Source organism: Clavelina lepadiformis, chromosome 2, assembly GCF_947623445.1.
Source record: "Clavelina lepadiformis chromosome 2, kaClaLepa1.1, whole genome shotgun sequence".
In the NCBI taxonomy this organism is placed as follows: Eukaryota; Metazoa; Chordata; class Ascidiacea; order Aplousobranchia; family Clavelinidae; genus Clavelina; species Clavelina lepadiformis.
In genome coordinates, this window is record NC_135241.1 from 8,698,264 (window position 1) to 8,720,845 (window position 22,582).

Sequence of the window (22,582 nt, forward strand, 5' to 3'; positions counted from 1 at the left end):
GTTAAAAAGAAGTAACACATAAGGAATTATGCTCATCAGTGTGTGACGGTTGGCACCATGTCACCAACAATGCATGGACTATTTCCATTAATTTTTTTGTTTTGCCGAATTCTGTATTCTTCAGTAAATAACGTGCATACTTCGCTGTTCATCGTTAATTCATTTTTTCCTTAAGTTTGTTACAGGTTCAATACAGAATTATTTTCTTACGTGTTGGCTGATCGATCTTTGCAAAAGTATTGCCAAGAAAGAAATGCAACCTGGGGTAGCTCTTGCTTCTGACAACGGTCAAGAAAGCTCTGTCAGCGGTCGTCCAAGTCGGCTTTCAAAATAAAACTCTGTTCGTCGAAAGAACTTTATCGTCAACTAATCCGCAGAGACGGACACAGGTGAAAACTGCAATTACGTGTAAATAGCCTACAATAGCATGGTTATCATAAAGACAACTTAATGCGCCGTTAAATACCAAAAAAATCTTGTTTGTTTTCTTATACAGTGAATTTAATAAAAGACTGATTACTCGAAAAATCCTCCATGGGGCTCTCCAAAATTTTGCATGACACTTTGGACTATCATTCTATAAAATTCCATCCGAAAATTGTGATACAAACTTTTTTAACTGAGGCGCAAAATCGACGCTATAATTTTTGGCTTAAAAACAATTTTAACAGAATCCCTAGGTAAGAGTCCAACAAAACCATAGAGATCTTAGTTTTAAGTGTTGGACGGCGTCTAAAACATGTATTTCATAGGGATATTATGATTTATTAGGAACAATACATGCTCATTACTTCAAACTGTGTAAAAGGTGTAGTATACTGAAAGTTAGGATAAACATAAACACTGCATGCAAAACTACTTATTTCTTTCTCCCCTCTTCACCTATACGCTGCTATTTCCAAGTGCGAATGAAGATGACCACTCACTGGCAGATAGTTGGATGCGTACGGGTGGATACTAACAACCCTTAAAAAGGCGGGAAACAAACAAAAATAAACAAAACAAATTTGGACATGTTCAACAAAAATTGCCAGCAACGTAAAACAAATATTCTCAAATTTAAAACGTTAATGCAGCATACATAAAAGAGCGATAGTGCAGTGAAATATATTACTATAAACTACATAAAACAATTATTAAAAAATCCATAAACACATTAATACAAGGTTAAATAACTAACCGCTACATACAATCATAATGAAAGGCTGCATCAAATGACAAGAAAACTGTTGAAATAGTGCAAGAAAAGGAGATTATTCGAAATGTAAGTGCTGTGATAACGGAAATGCAAGACAGACAGTTTTTATAACCACAATAATTTGCGCATGCTTATTCGATAAATCTTCTAGGCATACAAAAAATGAGCAAGGTAAAATGCAGTGCAATATTTAATTGTTTAATGTTGATTGTGGTGATCGCTGCGCTAGGTACACAATTTAAAACATTGCAAAAACGCTTTTCATCATTCCAATCTCGCAGCATTTAAAAATAAAGCTTTGCTGATCTGATCAATAATAATAACTCCGTTCAGTACTCAGCAAAAATTTGGCAACACGGACGTATTGTTAAACAAGAATAGTAAAATTCCGACTCTCTGATTCCTTGAATTACTGGCATCTTTGTCAACTTTAGAGGGGCAACCTGCAAAAAGATCAATACCACACATAGACTTGCAAGACTATGGTTTTTCATTCTTCTCAGGGCAAACCTAATTACTGTACTTAGTCAAAGCAACCTTTATCAAGAAATCCAGCTCTAATTGAGTAAGACTTTGTCATCTGCATTATCAGCTAACACTTTAGAAGCTTGTTTATGACGTCGTGCTTTGTGGTAATCGCCAAAGTCTCGTCGCCGTTTAAAGAAACCACACTGCACATATAAAAAACGTCAATGGGAATTTGTGATGTAAAAGAGTTTAGAAGACATTAAAACAACATTATTTTAATCACTATAAGATGTATTTTCAGAAGATGCAATGATTAATGCAGGATCGGATTAAGATGGTTTGGTGCCATAAGTGCAACTAAAGCTGTAGCTGTACAAAATTCAATTCAAATATTTCAATGTGCACTGAGATAAACTTAACTAGGGCTGACAATAAGCACACTACTTCCATCTATGACTTTTATCATGGATAATGTGTGAGGAAATAGTGACTTAAAGTTTCCTAAGCTAACTTCGCTTTAAGCGACAGGAGATGGAGAGCACAAGTCTGAACGTACTTGCAACACAAGATAACTGAACCAGTACTGGTAATGGCACTAAAACAAAAATGAAATGGCAGTTACTCAACTAGTTTGTTAATGCAATTTGGGTTAGCATTTACATGGAGCCAACATAAATTTGTTCAAACTAGTAGAAACAAACCAACATCATTCAATAAACCTCAACATCTGATTTAAGCAACCAAAATAACTTTGATACATTTCCTTGCAAGCTTTTAATTACCAAACGAAATTCCAGTGTGTTATAAATGTTTAAGATGAAGTCTAATACTGTATATCAAATTAATGCAAGAGCGGCTTTTATTCATATATAATATATATTATCTCACTCAGCTGAAGATGCTTTAGAGTGTTTTGTGGTGCTTCCTTTTACTAAAGTACATCAACATTTTGTTAATTGGTTAATCCGATCCAGCATTAAAGCGAACATAAAAGTGTAAAAACTTACCCTCCATAAAATCAGGACAATAACCACAAGCAAGATAACCCCTGAAACAATAGCTACAATCACAAGCCACATGCTTACTTTGGTCTCAGGTAGCACCACCTGAAAAAATAAAAAAAATCAAACTTCGGAATTAACTTCCTATGAAGCTGCTATGAAAAGATTTCATGCATCTACATTCTTCAAAGTGCGATATTAATCTCTGATCACCTTATTTTATAAAAAAAGATGTGGTCAACAGGAAATGAATGACATTTTAGATCACTTGTATTAAAAATGAAACTTGAGAATGTGAAATTAGCTTAAACAAGGAGCAAGAAAGCCAAATCACTTGCAACTGACTGGAAAGAACTGCAACTGTGTGGCTTGTACAATTTTTAAATCACTTTACACTAAATCACAGCAGAATAAAAACAGTTTTTAGGCGTTTAAGGAGCTCCTCTAATTACTCGAAGTTCCTTGAGTTTCCAGAAATTGAAGGGATAGGAACACAAATACATAACATAGTAAGAAAACGTGTAGGCTAATCAGGGTAATTAGAGCTCAGGTATTTCAGAATTATAGTAGAATTACAGGATTGTCCACTTGTAGAAACATTCCACATTCACCTAAATTTAACTTAAAGTAAACAAACTAACGTAACCAATTAGTCAAAAACATTTTGAAAAGTTAAACTGAACATTGATGACCTATTTCTATTATGAAATAACATTAACATTATTATACCTTTTCTGCCAGAATACTAGTTGAAACACTGGTTTCCAATACTGAATTAACATCATGAAAGATATTTGCTCGATTTATCCAAACTTTGGCATTTGAGTAAACTCTTACTTCCGGCACCCCATAATATTCCTGCAAGCATGTTAGAAGCATTATCAAAATCATTTAGCATATAACATTATATCAATTCGGTACAGAAGCGTATACCTCTAGAAATGTGCTGTTCCATATCACACCTTTCACAGATATAAAAATTTTCTTTTCTGAATCAATTTTCCCCACAAAACAGGTAAAGTTCAGGCATTTTGCAAAGTTAGAACAAGTCTAAAAACAGTTTTCACTTTTAAATTTTGTGCATAGAAAATGTTTGAAACGTATAACAGATATAGTGCAAAATTAAAATAAAAAACTGTAACTTAAACAAGCTTTGAAACATGTTAATTGATAGCGTGAGGGTGACATACTATAGCAGCAAACATTAAGTTATTTAGCAGATAAGATACGTCCAAAAGGGAGCTTACCAAGACTTTGTTTGGTGAAGAATTCACAGATACGACTTTAATATCTGCAGGATCTGAAACAGCGGCTGCCAAACAACAAGTACAAACAAAAAATAAAAATTCGAAATCGAAGGAAAAACACGCCATACAGAAGCATTGCAAAATAAACTGCAATATAATAATCTCCCACTTGCTTGCATGAACTGTACCATAAACATTTTCTTATCTGTTGCCAAATGTAGCAAATGTAGCACATACACTACAGTAAACATAGCAAAACAATTGCTAGTTTCAAAAATCATTATAATGATGTAAATAAGTAAGTAGTAAGCATGCATCTACCAGACAAGTTCATACATAGCAAGCCTAGACTAAAATTACGTGCTTGTTGCTTAACCATGACATTACGATAGCACATACTGAACTGTCCATAAAAGAGAGCAAAAACAAAGTGCACACAAATATGACCTGTCATGGTTTACTAACCAGTATCCCTTCTTCTTCGGCGGCTCTTTTGTTCCATTAAGTTTTCTGATAAACTGTTGAATTTCAATTTCAAAGGGTTTAGCAGGTTTTCCGGGATATTACAACTTGTGTTTGTTTTGGAGCCAGAAACCTGTGCACATGCATAAACACTTGTTGTAATATAATTGTTGTAAATATGGAGAAATAAAAATAAAACTTTTCATTCAAAGATTTTTGACCATGACAGTATTAGTAAATGGTTTGGTATGATTACATTTACGACAATTATTTTGCATATTAGATGTTATACTGTTTGTCTTGAAAAAAAAATTTAGCCAATTCAAGTTGTACAGTACCTTACTGTCAAGAAGATAAAACAACCACTTTCCATTGTTTGTTTGCTGAGGCCAGCTAATATTTACGTAAACCTCATTAACGTCATCATTTCCAGCATTCTCCAATTCATAAACGTGTTCAACAATAAGACCTAAAGTTGTGGTAAGAAAATCAGGTACAAAGTATTCACAACAATCATCCAGCTATAGCAAAAACATTTAAGTTATTTTGTGGTACCTGCATCTTCTGCGGTTCTGACGGCAGATTCCCCAACAACTTCACCACTGAAGGGAAGTTGATCTGCATTTGTATAACCATCTACTGCAAGATAATACTGGACACGGATCGACGCGGAATAACTAAAACTCACTGGCTTCTGTACACTTGACCTATAACACAACTCTAATTATAACAAGATATAATATCGACTAATTAATTATTTAACAAATTGTCTGTAATGTGATGAGCATTTTAAACAGGTTTAAATAATATGATGACTAGGGCAAGTTTTTGCAACTTTTTTTTACAGTTTCCGACAGCTTCCTAAATACTCAGAATTTACATAGTACGATGTTTTAAGCTGTTTTCAGGAAATTTATATTGCAACTTATTTCTTTTTTACATGCAGTGTTTTACTGCAACTTTTATCAAGTATTGTGCAAAATTGTATTTGGATCACTAATTCGAACTCAATTAGTGACCCTAAAGTCTACCTAAAAGTAATTGTAGAAATGACCCGGCCAAACATCAGTCCAGAAATGTATAGCAAATTGTAAAATGACCAAGCAACTTCATGCACTGTGGAACGAAGTTTTAGCATGCTATGCAAACGGTTGGCAAAAGATCGCCATTTATCCCCAGATAATGTTTGGAAATAATTAGCATTATACGTAAATAGATCCCTTGAGCAAATCACTGTAGTTTAAAATGCTTGTGCATTAATGCAACTTTTGTTAAAAATAAATGCAAATTTCTCACGATTTTAATCCAACAAAAACTTGCCCTACTGATGGCTATTAAAAAGGTGAAACAGTAGGTACGTTTCGAGGAGAAAGTTTGTTTCAATTTGTTCTACTTCATAAAGTTTGGGGTTATTTTCCAGTTTAATAATGGCTGAAATGGAACTGTTGGCACGGAATGGATTTCCAAGATTACAAAGAATTACTGATGAGTTTCCAGGAATGCTATTGCACGACGCTGTGGCAGTCTGTAAAAATAACACAGATTCACAAAAACTGCTGTCATATCAGACATTGCACCTGTAAAATTATTGTAAGCATGTAACCAGTTTGAATCAATCAGTCAGTTTTGAATTTCCAACTTGCTGTGAGTGTATGTGATAAACAAAGCAAATGAAGACAGCATAGCTAGATTAACTAAATACCATATTATTCGACAGAAATCAAACAAATAACCAACGATGATGAAATGATAAATATTACCAAAAAAGAAACAGATTAACTCACATTTGCTTTTATTTCCGCAGTTCCAACATAGTGCATGAAATCAGGCAATATGACGTGCAGTACTGCTTGATGGCCATCTTCACCAGGGAATGGATTAGTAACTATAACTCTTATCCCAATTTCTTTCTCATTTCCTACCAAGAGCAATGGTTTCCCATCCGATCCAGTACTGAAAAATGTTATACCAAATCACCAAAATCCTAGCAGTTCAATGTGTGTATAAATACCACAGATGTCTTAAGTTACCTCAATGGCTCCCAGTTCTTTGAATTTTTTGGAAAAATAACGTATTCGGCAGTCATTCTCAAATTGCTTTCACATATTTCGTCAGATCCACAATTTTTAGATATGTTTACCTGAAAGTTGTTATCATAAATAGTAAAATACCTACAGCAAAGTTTAAATTTACACAGTTAGAGATATTTGTACAAAATTCAAATGTATTTCAATTCCTAAATAGTCAATAAGTTAAATTGCCCAGAACTACTTCACACATACAATGAAATATAACATATTTAATGCGATAGTATATTAGAAATAAGTCTTTATCAAACATTGTGTATGAAAATTCTACAACAGATAAGAGTGAGTTACCATGTTGACTGCCATGGTCAAGTGGGATTCTGTCCCAGGACCAGCATGACAACATTAAAACCACTAAAATTGAGATAAATATACAAGGGGTGTATTAAAAGTAATGAGCCCAACAAAGAAAATGTACAGACAGAACGTTTAAACAACCTCTTACTCTTATTAATATTTTTAAACTCTTCAAAGTTAAAAAGTCTTTTTGTTGTTGTTTCGCAGAGTGATTAATTTAAAGTGTGCTGGTATTTTTTAACATTGGAAAAATTGACTATCGCACTGTCATCAAATACTTTCATTTGAAAGGGAAAACGGTATCCCAAATCCATGAAGATTTAAAGCAGGGCTTCCCAAACTTTTTTGCTCGCGACCCCTTTCAAACTTCTGAAGTTTTCCGCGACCCTTCACGTTTAAATTGATTAGCAGTGCGAAATATACCTTTGTCATTAGTGACATTTATTGAGATGCAAAGACTGAATTCAAGCAACCAGTACTCAAAGCCTACTTACTACTTTACACATATGTAGGCCACTGGAAACAAAAAAGCACACACATTTATTCAGTGTGATTGGTGCGACTGCTTTCTGCTACAAAGCAAGTCCAGCCGTGGCTCAACACCTGCTAATGCTGGTCTCAAGGCGGTTTTAATGTTGATTAGGCTGGAACGATATTTTGTTTTGATTGTATTTTGTACTTCGTGTAAAATTGGTATACGCTCTGCGACCCCTGACGTTCGTTACGCGACCCCTTGCGGGGTCGCGACCCCCAGTTTGGGAAGCCCTGATTTAAAGGATACTTTAGCATACGATGCCCCTTCATTTGCTACAGTAAAAGGCTGGGTGGCTGAATTTAAGCGAGGCAGACAAAGCAAAAAGATGAACAGAGGCCAGGGAGACCATCAACTGCCACCACTGATGAAAACATCAACTTTGCTCTTGATATGGTAATGGAAGATTGTATTGCAATTAAATTCTGGACACCTAGCAACTACTTCCTTATGCTTTAGACATTTGAAAGTCATATTTACCAGTGGGATATTTGGTGCAGGTATCATTCACCAGAGATAAATAATTTGCAAGTAAAATGTCAAGTAATGTCACACATAGGGCTGTGGTGGCAAAATAGCAAATACCATAATAGTATTCATAGTTGGCAACAGAAGGCAGATCTGCTTTTCACAAATATATCATAATTAGCAGTCAACATAGTAAGAAAGACCAAGGGGTGGTATATTTATTATTCAATTTAACATGATGGAATAGATATGATCTTGATCATGCATGTATCGTACCTGTGTAAAAAGTACATTGTTAATATCTTTGTTTAAAATTGGATAATCATTGGTTGAGTGTAATCCTTCTTTTAAAATTTCAGGTGTAATATCATACTGCACAATCTCATATTCAAGTGAAACTTCGATCGGTGACAACTTGTCTTGAACTTCCTTCTGCAAAATCAATACATATCAGGTGTTAAAACAAAGTAGCACTTTTGCTGTGCGTCAACCCATTAGGCACTAATACCACAAAAGTACATAATTCAAATAGTCTCTTCCAGAAAAGACAAATTCTAGCTTTTATTTACCTTAACATACACTGGTTTCTCTTTACACCTGGGCTTGGATAATGACTGTGGGTAGAGAGACATTGTTGCTGATGAACTTACAACTGCTTCATAGGGGTCCAGCGATGCTCTTGGAAGAAGATGTTGATCAAGACGTTTTGGATCCAGCTAAAATATTATGGATACCATCATTGATTTGCTGCTCATTAGCATTATGGTCACCACAAGTTAGATAATGGCCAAGATAACAATACCAATAAATATGAAACACAATAAAGAAAAGTGGAATCAAAATACAAATTTACCTTTATTGTGTATTTGATATTAACATACTCATTGAAGGTGGCAGGTATGGAAGTGTAGCTCATGCATACTGTGACATTAAACCTGAAAAATAAAGATGAAGCATAAAAACAAGCAAGAAGTCATTGGACCTCTTGTGCTGTTTCATTTTGACTTACGTAACACGCTTATATTTTGTTCCACTGTCTAATGTAATTAAAGTGGTGTGTTTACTCTTCTCGAGATTAACATTGATTTTGTTCACAGAAGATGTTATAGCAGCTTCTACATTCACTATAGGTCTTGTCCTGCAAAAAAGTACAATCTAGCGGAGTTCAAGAAAAGATGACTGTTCAAGTTTATCAAAAACAAAAAAACGGCATTAGCCAGCCAACAATCTAACTTCAGACAAAAGTGTTTTGTATAATTTTGCCATTTGCTTTTATAAACCTGTAAAGTACAGCTGTGTCTGATAAAGAACCAATAAGCAGGTCTGGATAACCATTAAAATCCATATCAAGGCCACCGCTGAGAGAATAACCAAATCCCTTCATTTCATGTTGCAAAATACCAGCAGCAGTTTCTTTTAAGTCCTTTCCATATAAAACCTAAAAATTGAGTGAGTACTCCTTACTTACTTTATCCAAATTATAACTTACATTAACAACAGAAATATAAAATTTAATTATTCTTTTTACCTGAGTAGGTTCATCATACACTCCTTCATTTGGATCATCATTTCCATGGTAAATGAAGACAGCACCAACACCACTATCAGTGCCAGGAGCACCAATAGCAATGTCATTTGTTCCATCCATATTCAAGTCACCAAGATTTGTAATAGAGCTTCCAAATGCAGATTCCATGTCACCATACAAACTAAAAAAGCTCTTACTTCAGAAGGATATAATCATGTAAATGTTTATGTAAATAATGCCATAATATTATTGCAATTCCATCCCTGCTTTATAGCAAATTAATCCAAGATTGGTACCTAATAGGCCAACAATATATAAAGGGCCTGCAATAATTTTAATTCCAATAGCAAAACCAGGTGGGACTAACATTTTAGTTGGATCTGGTCCCATATTTTCAGTTCCTTTGTTGATATAAATATATACTGCTCCACCAATTTTCTTTTCTCGATCATAATATTGTGGTGCCCCAACAATAAGGTCTTCACGTCTGTTAGTTAATGTTTTGAAATTTTGAGATAAAAGTTTTGAGCAAAAAAAAAAAACATTTAAAACGTATCTAAACTCTTCTTATATTACAGTTGAATGTCACAAACCCATCTCCATTTAAATCAAAAACTTCCACAGTATAACCAAATGAAGATGCTAGAATTTGTCCACGAAGAATCTCCTTCTGTCTCATAACCGTTAAAGAACCTGTATGAAACAATAACTTAATGCAGAAAATCGACCAAACTTAACACTAAAAATAAACAAAACGAAAATGAGTTGCAACTACCGCATAAAAAATAAAACGTAACCAACCTAAATAGACTTTTGCAGAAAACATGAAGAGGAGTCGACATATACAAATTATCCACTAAGAAAAATATATTCCTTATGCCTTACCTATCCGAACCTTTTCAAATATAACAACTTCTCCAGTGTCATTTGATCTTGGTGCCCCAGCAATAAAATTGATGTTGGATCCACTAACTAGAAATCCAGTGGTTAAAGAAAAACCTTTGAAACAGGCAACAAAGATTATAAGATGCAATTGGGATAAATAAAGATTATTGCTTTCAATCTTAAGATACACTGCACTATACACATATCATAATATAGATAATATACCCAATAATATAAACATAATATACAAAAACATTCCACAATGTTCTAGATGAAAGGCCAGTGATGCAAAACACATCATATGTGGAACATATTTTTCAATAATTAAATAGATGGTTTGGAAAACAATTAATGCTGTTTAAAAAAACATAAGGATGAATCACAAAATACAAGGAAAATTACTGAATAAAAGTATATATATCCAGTGCAAAATGCTGCATGTAAGAACAACTAGTTATAGGAAAATTAAACTTGGGATTTTGTAGTATCTTTCTCTTTACCAAAACCATGAGAATGAAATAAACATTAACCAATGCTAACCCTGGAGATAAAAAAAATTTATAAAAGTATTGTGTTGAGCAGATGCAAGTATATTTCTTACACTCATACATAGGCAACATAATATAGGCACACCCATATGTCAGACAGCATCCTATACTGATGCTTGATAAAAATCACCATTTCTCCGGAGTTTAAGTAGCTGACCGAAGTTTAAAACAAATAGCCCCGTAATAAACAACTCAATCAAGAAGTAAACCAAACGCACAAAGCTCTTTGTAAAACCTTCCATGAAATGTCAAAAAAATATAAACAATACCACTGACAACAACACCAAAACTTTCAAAAACAAGCAACACTATGTGTACACAATTTTCAACAACATACAACATTTACTGTATACCAAGATAAGAATTTGCTGAAAGAAAATCACGATAATCATTTGAGATCCACGCCTTATCAAGATCAGAAAAAGGATCTTCTGGAACCCTTGTAGTGAAGACCATTCCTTTTAACCCAGAGATAAAACATGTTAATGCACGGACAGTAAACTGAGCTTGAATTATCAGCAAGTTATTACCAATTCAGATAACTGTGCTAATGTGCTGCTTAGAAGACTGTAGTCTGCGTAATATTATGAAGTTATTAAAAAACTTACACAACATTGGTTAATTACTATAAGATTTATAGCTTGTTCTATGCAGAAAGAAAACAGTGCAAGCTTAACTACACAATTACATAATTTGAACTCAAATCCTATTATCTGCACTTACTGAAATTAGTTTTTGGAAAAGCTATGCTACATAAAACAATATCAAGCATGATACATTCGTTGGTAATGTGACTGCAGATGATAATAGTCATTGGGCAATGAGCTTAAGGTATGCAGGTTGTGGTTGAATAGATATTAATCAGCTATATATATGTGTGACTTCAGAAACAAATTTTCCACATAAATATGTACAGTATTTATAAACAACTAGGTATCTTATGTATTGTTAAATATAATACTATCTTGTAAGTATATTGATATATACATGATTATGATGGTTGAAGTCAACCAGACATCTTGTCACAACAAGTAAATCATTAAAAAACATAAATGAGACCGTGATGAAACTGGCATGCAAAATTGAAAACCGTGCATCATTCCACACCAAATTGTCATCACTAGCTAAAAACATATAAATGTTGCATGCACTGCTTCAGGTTTACATAAAACACAAAAACATTCCCATATGCAAGGTTGAAAACAAAAATGTAGAATCTGAATTCTTTTGACAAAATAAATACCTTGGCTGGCTAGGGGGATCTTACTACTGCTGATGTGCACTGAATTGATTTGGGTTAACCAAAAACCAAACCTAATTTAGAAAACAATCATCTGTCAAAATCCAATTTCTTTTTACATACATATACTACAGATGATAAGTAAGTTTTGAGTGAACTCAACAAACTAATACAGCTGCAGTTGCATCAACATTTTAATGAAGACTTTATTTTGCTCAGCACTTCGTGACATTTTTTTTCTATCAAAAGCATGTGATACTGTAATTAATAGTATTCAATCAAAAGTCAAAGGCTTATTGTGTTAATTTTATGTTATTTATAATTAGTGTTAAACAAGAGGCACGAAAGCTTAAAAGATAATTTTGCTTTTTTACCATCCATAATAATAATCAACTATAGCACTTATTTCCTGAATAATAAGCATTATAATTATCCAAATTATACACTGCAGAGCACTATAATACAAGTTAAGTTTAGCTAACTAAAAGTGAGTACCTAAATAACTGTTTTGATGAATAGTTGTTTCAGATTCCTCAGAATTACTCCACAGAATGGCAGGAAAAAACTTGTCATCAGCAAATTCATATGATTTTAAAGCACCTACCCAAAACAAGCTGGTAAAAAGTAACTGACACTGTGAATTATAAAGGTATAGAAAAACTAATAATTAGCTGCATTTGTAAATAAACTGAATTTATTATCTGCAGATGGTTTTTATAAAACATTCTCAGCAAATTTCAATTTTATGCACTGGGGAAAAATGATTGCAACGAATATTTCCTCCTAAGATCCACCAGAATAGGACATATAGAAATACTTATAGAATTCAACATGATAACAATGAGCGGTCCGTTGTCATAATATTGTAATATTTTGCATATTCATTTCATATCCTTTTTAACTACATGTTTAAAACAACATATGCTGTGGAATGTTACTTCTATGTAAATTTTCGGTTTTGCATTCAACGTGGAGGTTTCATGTAGATAGACAGTGATAAACACTCATTTCACTACCACACTGCAACATTTTCACATTACGAGGATGAACATGCATACTGATTAGTGAAACTTGATATTATGATGAGAAGTACAGACATGATGAGCTTACATATAGCTAAATTAATCTTGCCCAATGTTTAACTCGCATAAGATTAGCCGCAAAAGAAGATTGAGGAAATTACCTGTCCAGTGCAAAGCTCCTGGCATACCAAAGATTAAATCCTCTTCCTTATTATTAGCAAATGCCACTGATGTTCCCGCTTGACAATATCCATAAAACGCTTGTGAATATGATCCACCAGGGTCAGTTTTACCTAATTTCCAATGAAAGTGACATTATTGGTATTATTGCACTTTCAAACTGATACTTCATCAATAACTAATTTCAACATTAACTATATACTTCATTAACAAAGTAAGAAGGCATATAACTGCCCTATAAACATGGTATACATAACAAGGTAGAGTACAGCAGGGTAATTTAGGTAATTTTTTGCAAAAAAATGCTGAATAAACTTTACATCTGGAATTTGAATCTAAGTTTTACTTTTTGTGGCTTGGTATGACATTGCATATGCATGTGCCTTCATTTAAATAAAATAGTTGCACAAACACATTACGTCATTAACTCAAGGGAGTAAAAAAGGTACTGACTTGGCAAAAAACATACTTATATATGCACAAACCTCAGAATTCTCTTTTTTCTGTGAAACATAACGGAAACGCAAAACACAAATAATAAGAAGTTTTTAGACTATTGTGCAACACTGTTTATTTAAACTCTCAAAATGCAATGTTGTCCAAAACTAAGGCAATTTTTCTGTTACTCTTTTGCATCACACTGATAAAAGCAGTGATAAGTGACAATATAATGTGTTCATAACACACATAGTGATGCAAATTACAGTTATGTTATATCACTAACTGTAGTTGTAATACAACTGCAGTAGTGTAGTTGCGATGGCAGTTCAAAAGTTTGCAATGTTATAAAACTGGCAAAATTCTGAGAGGTCTGCCTAACTTAGGAAAATTATTCCGCCCATAATTAGCAAAAACAGTGGCGAGTTAGGCAAATAAACAAGTTAGACAAAAACAACTTAGCTGAACTTGATAATACAAGTTCATTCGTGATAACATAATGCAATACGATAATGCAAGTTAATTTCGCAGGGCCTGATTATATCATTCAGATTTCTGCAGACAAGATCTAAGAGCTCGCTGCAATTTAAATCACATTGGACAGAAACGTATGGTGACAAAATGTTTTTGTAGCTGCTGCCAGGGCCTGGAACGACCAGCAATTAGAGATAACGGAAAGCATAAAGACACACTATATACTTGGCATACTTGCTTATTTATGTAAATTAAAAATAAAATTAAAATTAAAAATTAAAATTATGGAAATTATATAAATTTATATTTATTTATATTTTACTTGTTTATTTATGCATTTGGCTGCAGCATCTATAATAGGTGCTTTTAGATTTGCTATTGCTATTTTGTAACTATTTAAATACAAACTATATTTCACCCTTCACCTATACATGGTGTCCAAACATGTAACTGATCCACAGGTGTCAGGTCATTTTTGAAAACATAACATCGACCGAATTCTGCTTCCCAAATAATTCCTCTCCTACCACCTCCACCACGTATGGTATAACGATGAGCACAAACCTTTTAAGTTAAACATTTACTATTGGTTCAGTCCATTTTAATTGAGAAAATTTTTGAAAAACATGACACCATGGATTCTCAATGTCTTACACATTTACAGCATTTGTAGGTTTTGTTGTGACTAGTAAGGTTAAAAAAGAATTTTTTTAATTTATCTAGCTGTTTTCAAGATATCACATCTCAAATATTCGCCACTAAGTGGTGATTTTTGTGACGGGCGCATGATATTTTGATATTAAGTATGATATATTTTCATGAACATGAATAAAAAATTTTGGCCTCAAAAATGCTAATGTTCACAGAGGAAAGCTGATCTACATAACACATTTTAAAATACCAAACTGTTCCTATCTTCAGATGATAACTAATTTATATCTGCAAGCCAATTTGCTATTTCTGAACAAGTCTAGTACATAGAATGACAATAGAACTTCTGATTCAAACTACTGTACTATTTTAACTATGCATTGCCAAATCATGTATTACGAGTTATGGCATAAAAATAAAATTTGTTAGAGCAGGGGTCCTTAAACTGGGGGGTGTGTAAGATTCATAAGGGGGCGCGAGAGATGATAAACTGTCTATTATATGAGCTATGTCTAAACATGCTTTCTTGACTTCCGCTATAGGTTTATTTTTACTAAAATAACGTGTGTCACAATGGCAATTGTATTTTTGAAATTGGGATACTGAAATACGTCAGTTGTACGTCATAAGATTCCACAATTAGGCTGCTGCCTTTGTACCAAAACTGAAGTTCAAACCATGCTATAATGCAGGCTACGGAGTAACAAGTACAAGTGGCATGGTAGGCAAAGTGGTTTGGTAGTAAATCACGATGTGTTAGCCTCGTAGCAGTTGCCAGCGTGACTGCGTAAGAAAGCTGTTGTATTTTTTATAGCCCCCATGGTGTGAAGAAGTTATTCGTGCTGACTAAAGCAAACGTCAGCCAATATTGAAACCGTAAAATGAAGTAAAACTTAAAATTAGTATTGATTTAAAAACCAGGTATTTAAGTAATGAAACTAATTGTATTGACACAAAATGAGTGGAAAAAAGAGAAAGTATCACCAAAATTATCTGAAGTATGGCTTCATAGATACCACAGTGAACGGAAAAGTCGTACTGCAATGCGTGGTATGCTTAGAAAAGCTAAGCAACGACGTTTTGAGACCAAGTCGTTTGTAGCATCATCCTCAAACAAAACACCCTGGCCATAAAGATAAACCTTTGGCTTTTTTCAAAGCAAGAAGGGCTCTTTCAAAAAAATGAAGATTGCCAGTAGTGAGTGCTTTTGCCAGTCATCGTCTGCGGTAGAAGCGTCATTCAAAATCGCTCAGATGATTGCTCAAGAGAAGAAACCCCACAACATTGGCGAATTGTTGATAAAACCGTGTATGTTAAAAGCAACTACTCTTGTGTTGGGAGATACAAACAGCAAGAAGATTGCGAAAATTCCTCTCTCTGATTAAACCATTAAAACACGCATCGATAAGTTCGCAAAGGATATTGAGATTCAAGTTCTTGAAAAGATATATGCATCACCTTTTTTCGCCATTCAATGTGGTGAGACAACGGATGTTGTCCAATTGTCTCAGTTGTTGGTCTACGTTCGTTTTGTCATATCTTCTTCAATAGAAGAGGAAATGCTGTTTTGCAGACCCTTAGAAACGACTACAAAAGCAGAAGATGTGTTCAAAGTTGTCGCCACGTTTTTTTGACAACAATGGTATAAAATGGGAGACTTAGATATTGCGCTCGAGAATAAAGGAATTGAACTTGAGGGCGAGCTTAAGATCGAAGTGGAAATCCACCTTCGACTTTTAAAACAGAAATTCAAACACTATTTCCCAGACTTGGGTGACACTGAATTTCCAGAATGGAAAATGACAAGGAATCCCTTTCGGCTTAACGAGGACATTCTTTCGGACGATTTGCAGGAGGAATTCTTGGAAATGAAGTGCAATTCCACTGCAAAAGGCAACTTTGAAGCAATGTCACTGATGCAGATGCAACTGATTTCTGGGCAATATGTTAGCACATACATAAGAGTCTGGGTAGTGTGACCATACGTACACTTCTTCCATTTTCATCCATTTACCTATGTGAAAGTGGTTTTTCTACATTCGTGAATATGAAGACAAAACCTAGGAACAAACGTGACTGTGAAGCTGTGCATTATCTTCTACAAAGCCTCGAATTAAACGTTTGGTTTCCTGAAAACAACTACATCCTTCACATTAATGAAAGTTAATTGAAAATAAATTGTTGTTTTGTTTAATGCTTTTTTATTTTGCAATAAGGTGGGGTGCGGATTTTTTAGGTACCATCAAGGGGGGCGTGTGCCAAAAAGTTTAAAAACCCCTGTGTTAGAGTAAAATAATAAAATAACTTATCTTGGTACAAGACAATATGCATAGCATATTATTGTATTTCTATAACATTTACAATGGAATAAATGATTCACTTTAATTCACATTTTTCATACGTCACTGAACATTTTCCTTTTATACATGCAGTTTAAAACACTAAATACATTGCCTGTCAAATGATATTCATAGTGCAACTTGTATTTTAGCAAGAGTAATACTGCTGTAAAATAAATTGAGTTGATCTCTGGTTTGTAACTACATCAGTTAACACGGTAACAGATGAATTAATACCAACTCAATATTTAAAATGAACCGGAAATTTAGCGCGAGGTTATGGTTATTATCTCATACTTAATGTAAAAATATCATGTGCTCGACACAAAAATCGCCACCTAAAGGTGAATCTTTGAGATGCAATATCTTGGAAAGGTTTGATATTTCGCAATAAACTTTTTTTTATTATTGCTTAGTACAATAATATTTCAAAATTCTATCATAATCTGAAAACCCATGGTTATCACCACTGTATGAAAATTGAAATTTGGTTTACACCGGACCAGATGTCAAGATTTTCGACCAGGAAATAGAACTGTAACACAGCAGGTAATATTAAACTTAAGATAATTATTTTTGAACTGTTTCAAATTTTAAAGTTTGAAATTGTATGATAAATAAATCAATGCGACACAATTCATTCAATATTGTAAAGAACTTGCCACTACTCTTCCACCAGGTTTTTCTTCCTTGACTGTGACACCAAGCCACTGATTAGAATTATTTACTTCCAAAGTATTCACTGAAATAAAAATACATGCTGTTACATACACCATCATTTACAGAGTTAATACTGATAGTGATAAGTAATAATAACCTCTAAGTTACTTACGCTAAGTTGATGAAACAACTTGGAAAGCTAGTTATTACTACTACTGTTTATTAACTATTACAAATAGCATCGTTGGATGGTAATATAATATGCTGCAGTCATAGGCGTTGATTTTTTAAAAGAAAATAAAAAAGGAAAGGGGTAAATTGAAACTTGGGGATTTCCCCATTATGAGAGCTTAAGATCAGCACGACGTTAAGGAACAAGGAGTTTAGAAACTAAAAAGCAATAACCTTTTTAAAAAGCAATTAGTTTACGCTATAGCTTTGCAGCTTAACAAATAGGTATGTGCAAAGATTCCTTGTTTAGCTTTTCAAGTAATGACCTGCTTTTATTCTTCTTATGACAGACGCACGTGCCGTCGCACATACACTTGCCACCTTTTTTCCTTCGCTGCGATCCATTAATCACAACCACAGTTAAATGATTTTCATTTTGTAACCATTTAACGCTTGTGCGAAGTAGTAACCATCACGTTCAGCAAAACGGTATGTAATAATCGTCTTTCAAAAGTTTATACGAGGTAACCTTTGTGGGCAATGATTGTAGTCTGAATACTATCGATTCCAAAATTAAGAAACAATTTGATTAAAAAATTGTATGTCGGATCGGTGAAGATAAAAACTGGAGGGGGCGAGAATATATTCTGCCCCTTCAAAATTCCCGGGGACGTCCCCCCCTCCCTCTCCCCTGGGAATAGACACCTATGGCTGCAGTGGTACATACCATGTAATTAGCCAATATCTGATAATATTAAGGCCAACAACTACAAAAACATATGATATAGAAACACAACGTGGGTGTGTTTGGTACAAGATTATTTACCTAAATGACAAAGAAACCATGACTTAAACAACATTTTACTAAAGTTGGAAACATGGGAGCAACATAAAAATAACTGAACTGGAATAACTACTACCCAAGAGAAAAAGTTAAAATAACGGAAAATGGAAAATTTTCAATAATTTTAACTTTTTCAGATAATTTTGAGTTTGGATTATTTTGGGCAATAATAACTGTTACTGTATATACAATGTACATTGTACAGTCTATTACATATACTCTAAAACATACCAGATGTATCTATCACCACAGACTGACAATCATAAGGATCCGAAGAGATACCACATTTGTACAGTGCACCAGGTTTATACGAGTCTTTACTGTGATAAGTGTCAGCATCAGCAGTTGGTGCTCCAATCAAGAGCCTAATATAAAAAAGGAAAAAAAATGTTTATTTTAAAAGTTTGCAGGATGTTTGTTTTCACACACCTAACTGATTTTTCACTTCAACGCAATGATTTGAAAAACCAGTCACAACTAAAAGCTTTTTGGCTGAAAAACTCTTGCCTAGACAGTGTTTAAAAATACTACATTTGCCACCAGGCATAATTTCAATAACAAAAGGTGCTCAGCTGGTGAATTAATTCTTTTATGAACCAACTTTTCGCAAACCAATGCGGGTGAGCTTCGTCAGGGCAGATTACAACAAGAAAATTTTTTAAAACTACAAACATATACATTAGACCAGGGGTTCTTAACCTTTTTCTTTCATTACCCACTTCCGCTACTTAATAAACCTATATTCCCCACATACTTTTAAAACTGACTGAAAAATCAAAATGAATCCTAGTGACCTGTGTGACATATCCCAAAGCACAATGGTATTTAACAAAAAGAACAATTTCAATGAGAAGAATAACATTAAAGAACGTTTACGTAGTTTCAAAGAGTAGCAACGTCAATGCGATTTTTGTTCTTGCTTTTCAACGACGATCGAGTCAATGTCAGGCTCTATTTTTGAGGCTCAATCGTTGAGCGGTGACAGGTGTCTGTGACGTAACTATGCAACGAGGATTGCGCCATCAGTAGAAATCGAGGCAAATCGTTACAAATTGTAAAACAGTGCACTAGGACTCGGTGTTTGTTAAAAAAAATTACTTTTGTGACAACTAATCAGATTTACTTCCTTGCATATTCGAGTAAAACTTAAAACAATTTCCCACTGCATGGATATTCAGTAATTTCCCACCGGTTAAGAACCACTGGAGTACACATAGAACAACAAACCCAACTTCAAATTACCCACTTGAAATCCTCAAATTCCCCACTAGTGGGTAATTACCCACAGGTTAAGAACCCCTGCATTAGACAGTATTTGGTTAAATTGATTTATTTTATTGTAACATAATTTAACTCATTAGATTAGCATGCTTAAACTACCATAAAGCCGATTGCTGAATGTCATGATTGTGGAGTAGAAAGAAATGCCTTAATGGCAAAGAAATACCAAAAGCAGTCACTAAGTTTATTGGTTTAGAATTTAGATATGATAGGATTATATAATCGAAGAAATTTTCAATATTGACAATTTTGTCCATGGCACTAATGTGCGTATAAGTTTTGTGTGTGTGTAAAACACACCCGAGTCTTTGAAGTTTGAAATAAGGTACTTATTGTTCAAAAATTTATTGTAACCCGACCAATCTGATGTGAGGTTATGTCTTGCAGGAAAATGAATTTCAGAAAAATGAAGTATATCATAAAAAAGTCCCATATACTATAAAAAAGTTGACATTTCACTGAAAAATATCATGAAATAAGAATATCAAATTTTTCGTTGAAATACGTTTCATTGTTGAGCATTCCTATAGAAATCAAACATTATGATGTTGGTCACTTTGCACGACTGTAATAAAGACAGCTCTAATCTCAGAAAAATGCACTAAAACAAACAAGTACTGTATAATACTTTTTTTTCTTTCTTTTTTGCAAACTTATCACTGATTTATGTCTAGGACCAGAAACAAGCCTAACAGCTAAAAGTACATAACTTTAGTGTTTTTTTTAAACAACATCTTTTACTTTCAAATAAATAACGAACAAAAAAAATAATTTCAAATAAATGTATTCAGTATTGAATTCGATATCTCTGAAATGAAAATTTCTGTTTATACCTAATGACTAAACAAGCATACTTACACAGCATCGTTTAACGTTGATGCATTAGCCAAAATATGGTGTTCAGCTACAGATAGCCCAAATAAACTGCCATTTTTCCCATGTTTTATTAAGGGCAATCTGAAAACAACAAACCAGTTAAATTCAATATTCCAAACTCAAAACTTGGAATATGTATTATAGACTATTACAATTATATGTCACCAACAATTTCCCAGCGATCTGTAGGCAGAGAAAGTGGCGAAGCACTAAGACGTGAATAGAAATACAATTGTGCTATAAGTGGTAAGTTAGCATAACCAACAAGCCCAAAAATTTTATAAAAAGCAAAAACTTGTAGCATGGCTGTTGTCGCAAATAACGTTGATTATAAGTATATTTTATCTTATGTGTTTTTACAACAATCTTTGAGACGAGGAATTTCCAAACATCTGAACCCATTAATTTTTCCGCCCTACATTTTGTTAACTTCTGCGCCTATGATAGTATATAAAAATGTTCAGTGTTCAGGATATTTATAGATTGTAACCAAATGCAAATATCAAAGTGCATGTCTACAAAATGCACTTTAATTATACCGATGGTTGCTAATTTCTTAGTAAAATCGCCGAACTTGCGTTTATTTATTTCAAGACAGTAGTGTGTAACAATTTTGCACAGTAGAAATAGGTATGGTGTACAAGTCCACCACTTTTTTTTGGTCTTGCATTTATCGCTTTATAAGTAGGCTTATAAGTCTTCGCTCCTTTCCGAGTTTCGAAACAACAAAGTGAAAAAAATTTGCTGCTGAGTGCTGGGCTATTAAGGACTTAAGATTGTTTAGTTGAATTAAATTGCATTTTGTTAACAAAGTTACAACTCACAAGATATGAAAAATTTAGATGCAAAATTTTAGATTTGCTATCTATATTCTAGAAACCATTAGGAATTTAGGATTATACTTTGGCCATCCCTAACTGTAACTAGTTGCAACACTTTTTCTTTGGTTTTGTCAATAAAGCTATTTATATATATGCTGGAGGTTCCAAGAAAGCACTCACCTTTCCTCTAGGTTGAACGACAGTGAAGTAATAGAGAGAAAAGCAACAATGACAAAACAAAAACTTATCCAATCATTCATATTGTGGTGCATAGGTTAAATAAATAACTTAATGATGCTTGATCTAAGAAAAATTTACTTGTAATAAAAAGAAATGAAACTAGAGGACACAACAGCTTATCTATCAACCTGTGATGATATTATAAAATTGCTTGCAAATCGAATGCCGCATAGACTACGAAAATCGGCAAAGCAAAGCATTGCGTTACGTGTCGCCTATGCATGACTTCCGGTGTATCGTTATAATTCGTGACGTGAGTTATTCTTTCATTTGCAGCTATTCGTTGCGTGACAGTCTACGAAGTTAACCATAGAAAGTGGTCGACTTTATTGTGTAGCTGTCACAATGTCTTATTTAATGTAATCGTTTAAACAAGAAACAATATAACCAGTTTATACAGTTGTCATGGTATACAATTGATTCTAAGATTAAGAGAAGCGAAACAACGACCTGAGACTCATTTCACTTCGAGGACATTAAGCAATTCTACAGACAAACATTGTAATTGAAGTGGTCGTTCTTACAGGCAAAGGAACGATAAACTGTCATTTCATTACAACGTTTATGGTGCCAACGAGCTCGGTGAGAACTACGCTTTTCTTTTATCGAGGAATCTATGAACAG

General features: G+C 33.7%; 1 protein-coding gene across 1 annotated transcript; it reads right to left on the reverse strand.

The window, feature by feature from the left end:
• Window positions 1–744: 744 nt before the first annotated feature.
• On the reverse strand, window positions 745–22,036 carry LOC143446876 (integrin alpha-6-like). The gene is made up of 28 exons (XM_076946727.1): window positions 21,899–22,036; window positions 20,880–20,978; window positions 18,972–19,105; window positions 17,728–17,807; window positions 14,501–14,639; window positions 13,145–13,276; window positions 12,457–12,561; window positions 10,174–10,287; window positions 9,882–9,981; window positions 9,656–9,775; window positions 9,289–9,469; window positions 9,041–9,198; window positions 8,770–8,898; window positions 8,614–8,695; window positions 8,330–8,476; window positions 8,037–8,192; window positions 6,407–6,516; window positions 6,161–6,329; window positions 5,735–5,901; window positions 4,932–5,083; window positions 4,715–4,845; window positions 4,380–4,509; window positions 3,915–3,979; window positions 3,601–3,717; window positions 3,397–3,525; window positions 2,674–2,772; window positions 1,736–1,869; window positions 745–1,641 (listed from the first exon to the last, which is right to left on the reverse strand). Exons 1-27 carry the CDS (start codon window positions 21,988–21,990, stop codon window positions 1,756–1,758), a joined length of 3,351 nt encoding a protein of 1,116 aa, XP_076802842.1. The 5' UTR covers window positions 21,991–22,036; the 3' UTR covers window positions 745–1,641; window positions 1,736–1,755.
• Window positions 22,037–22,582: the final 546 nt, after the last annotated feature.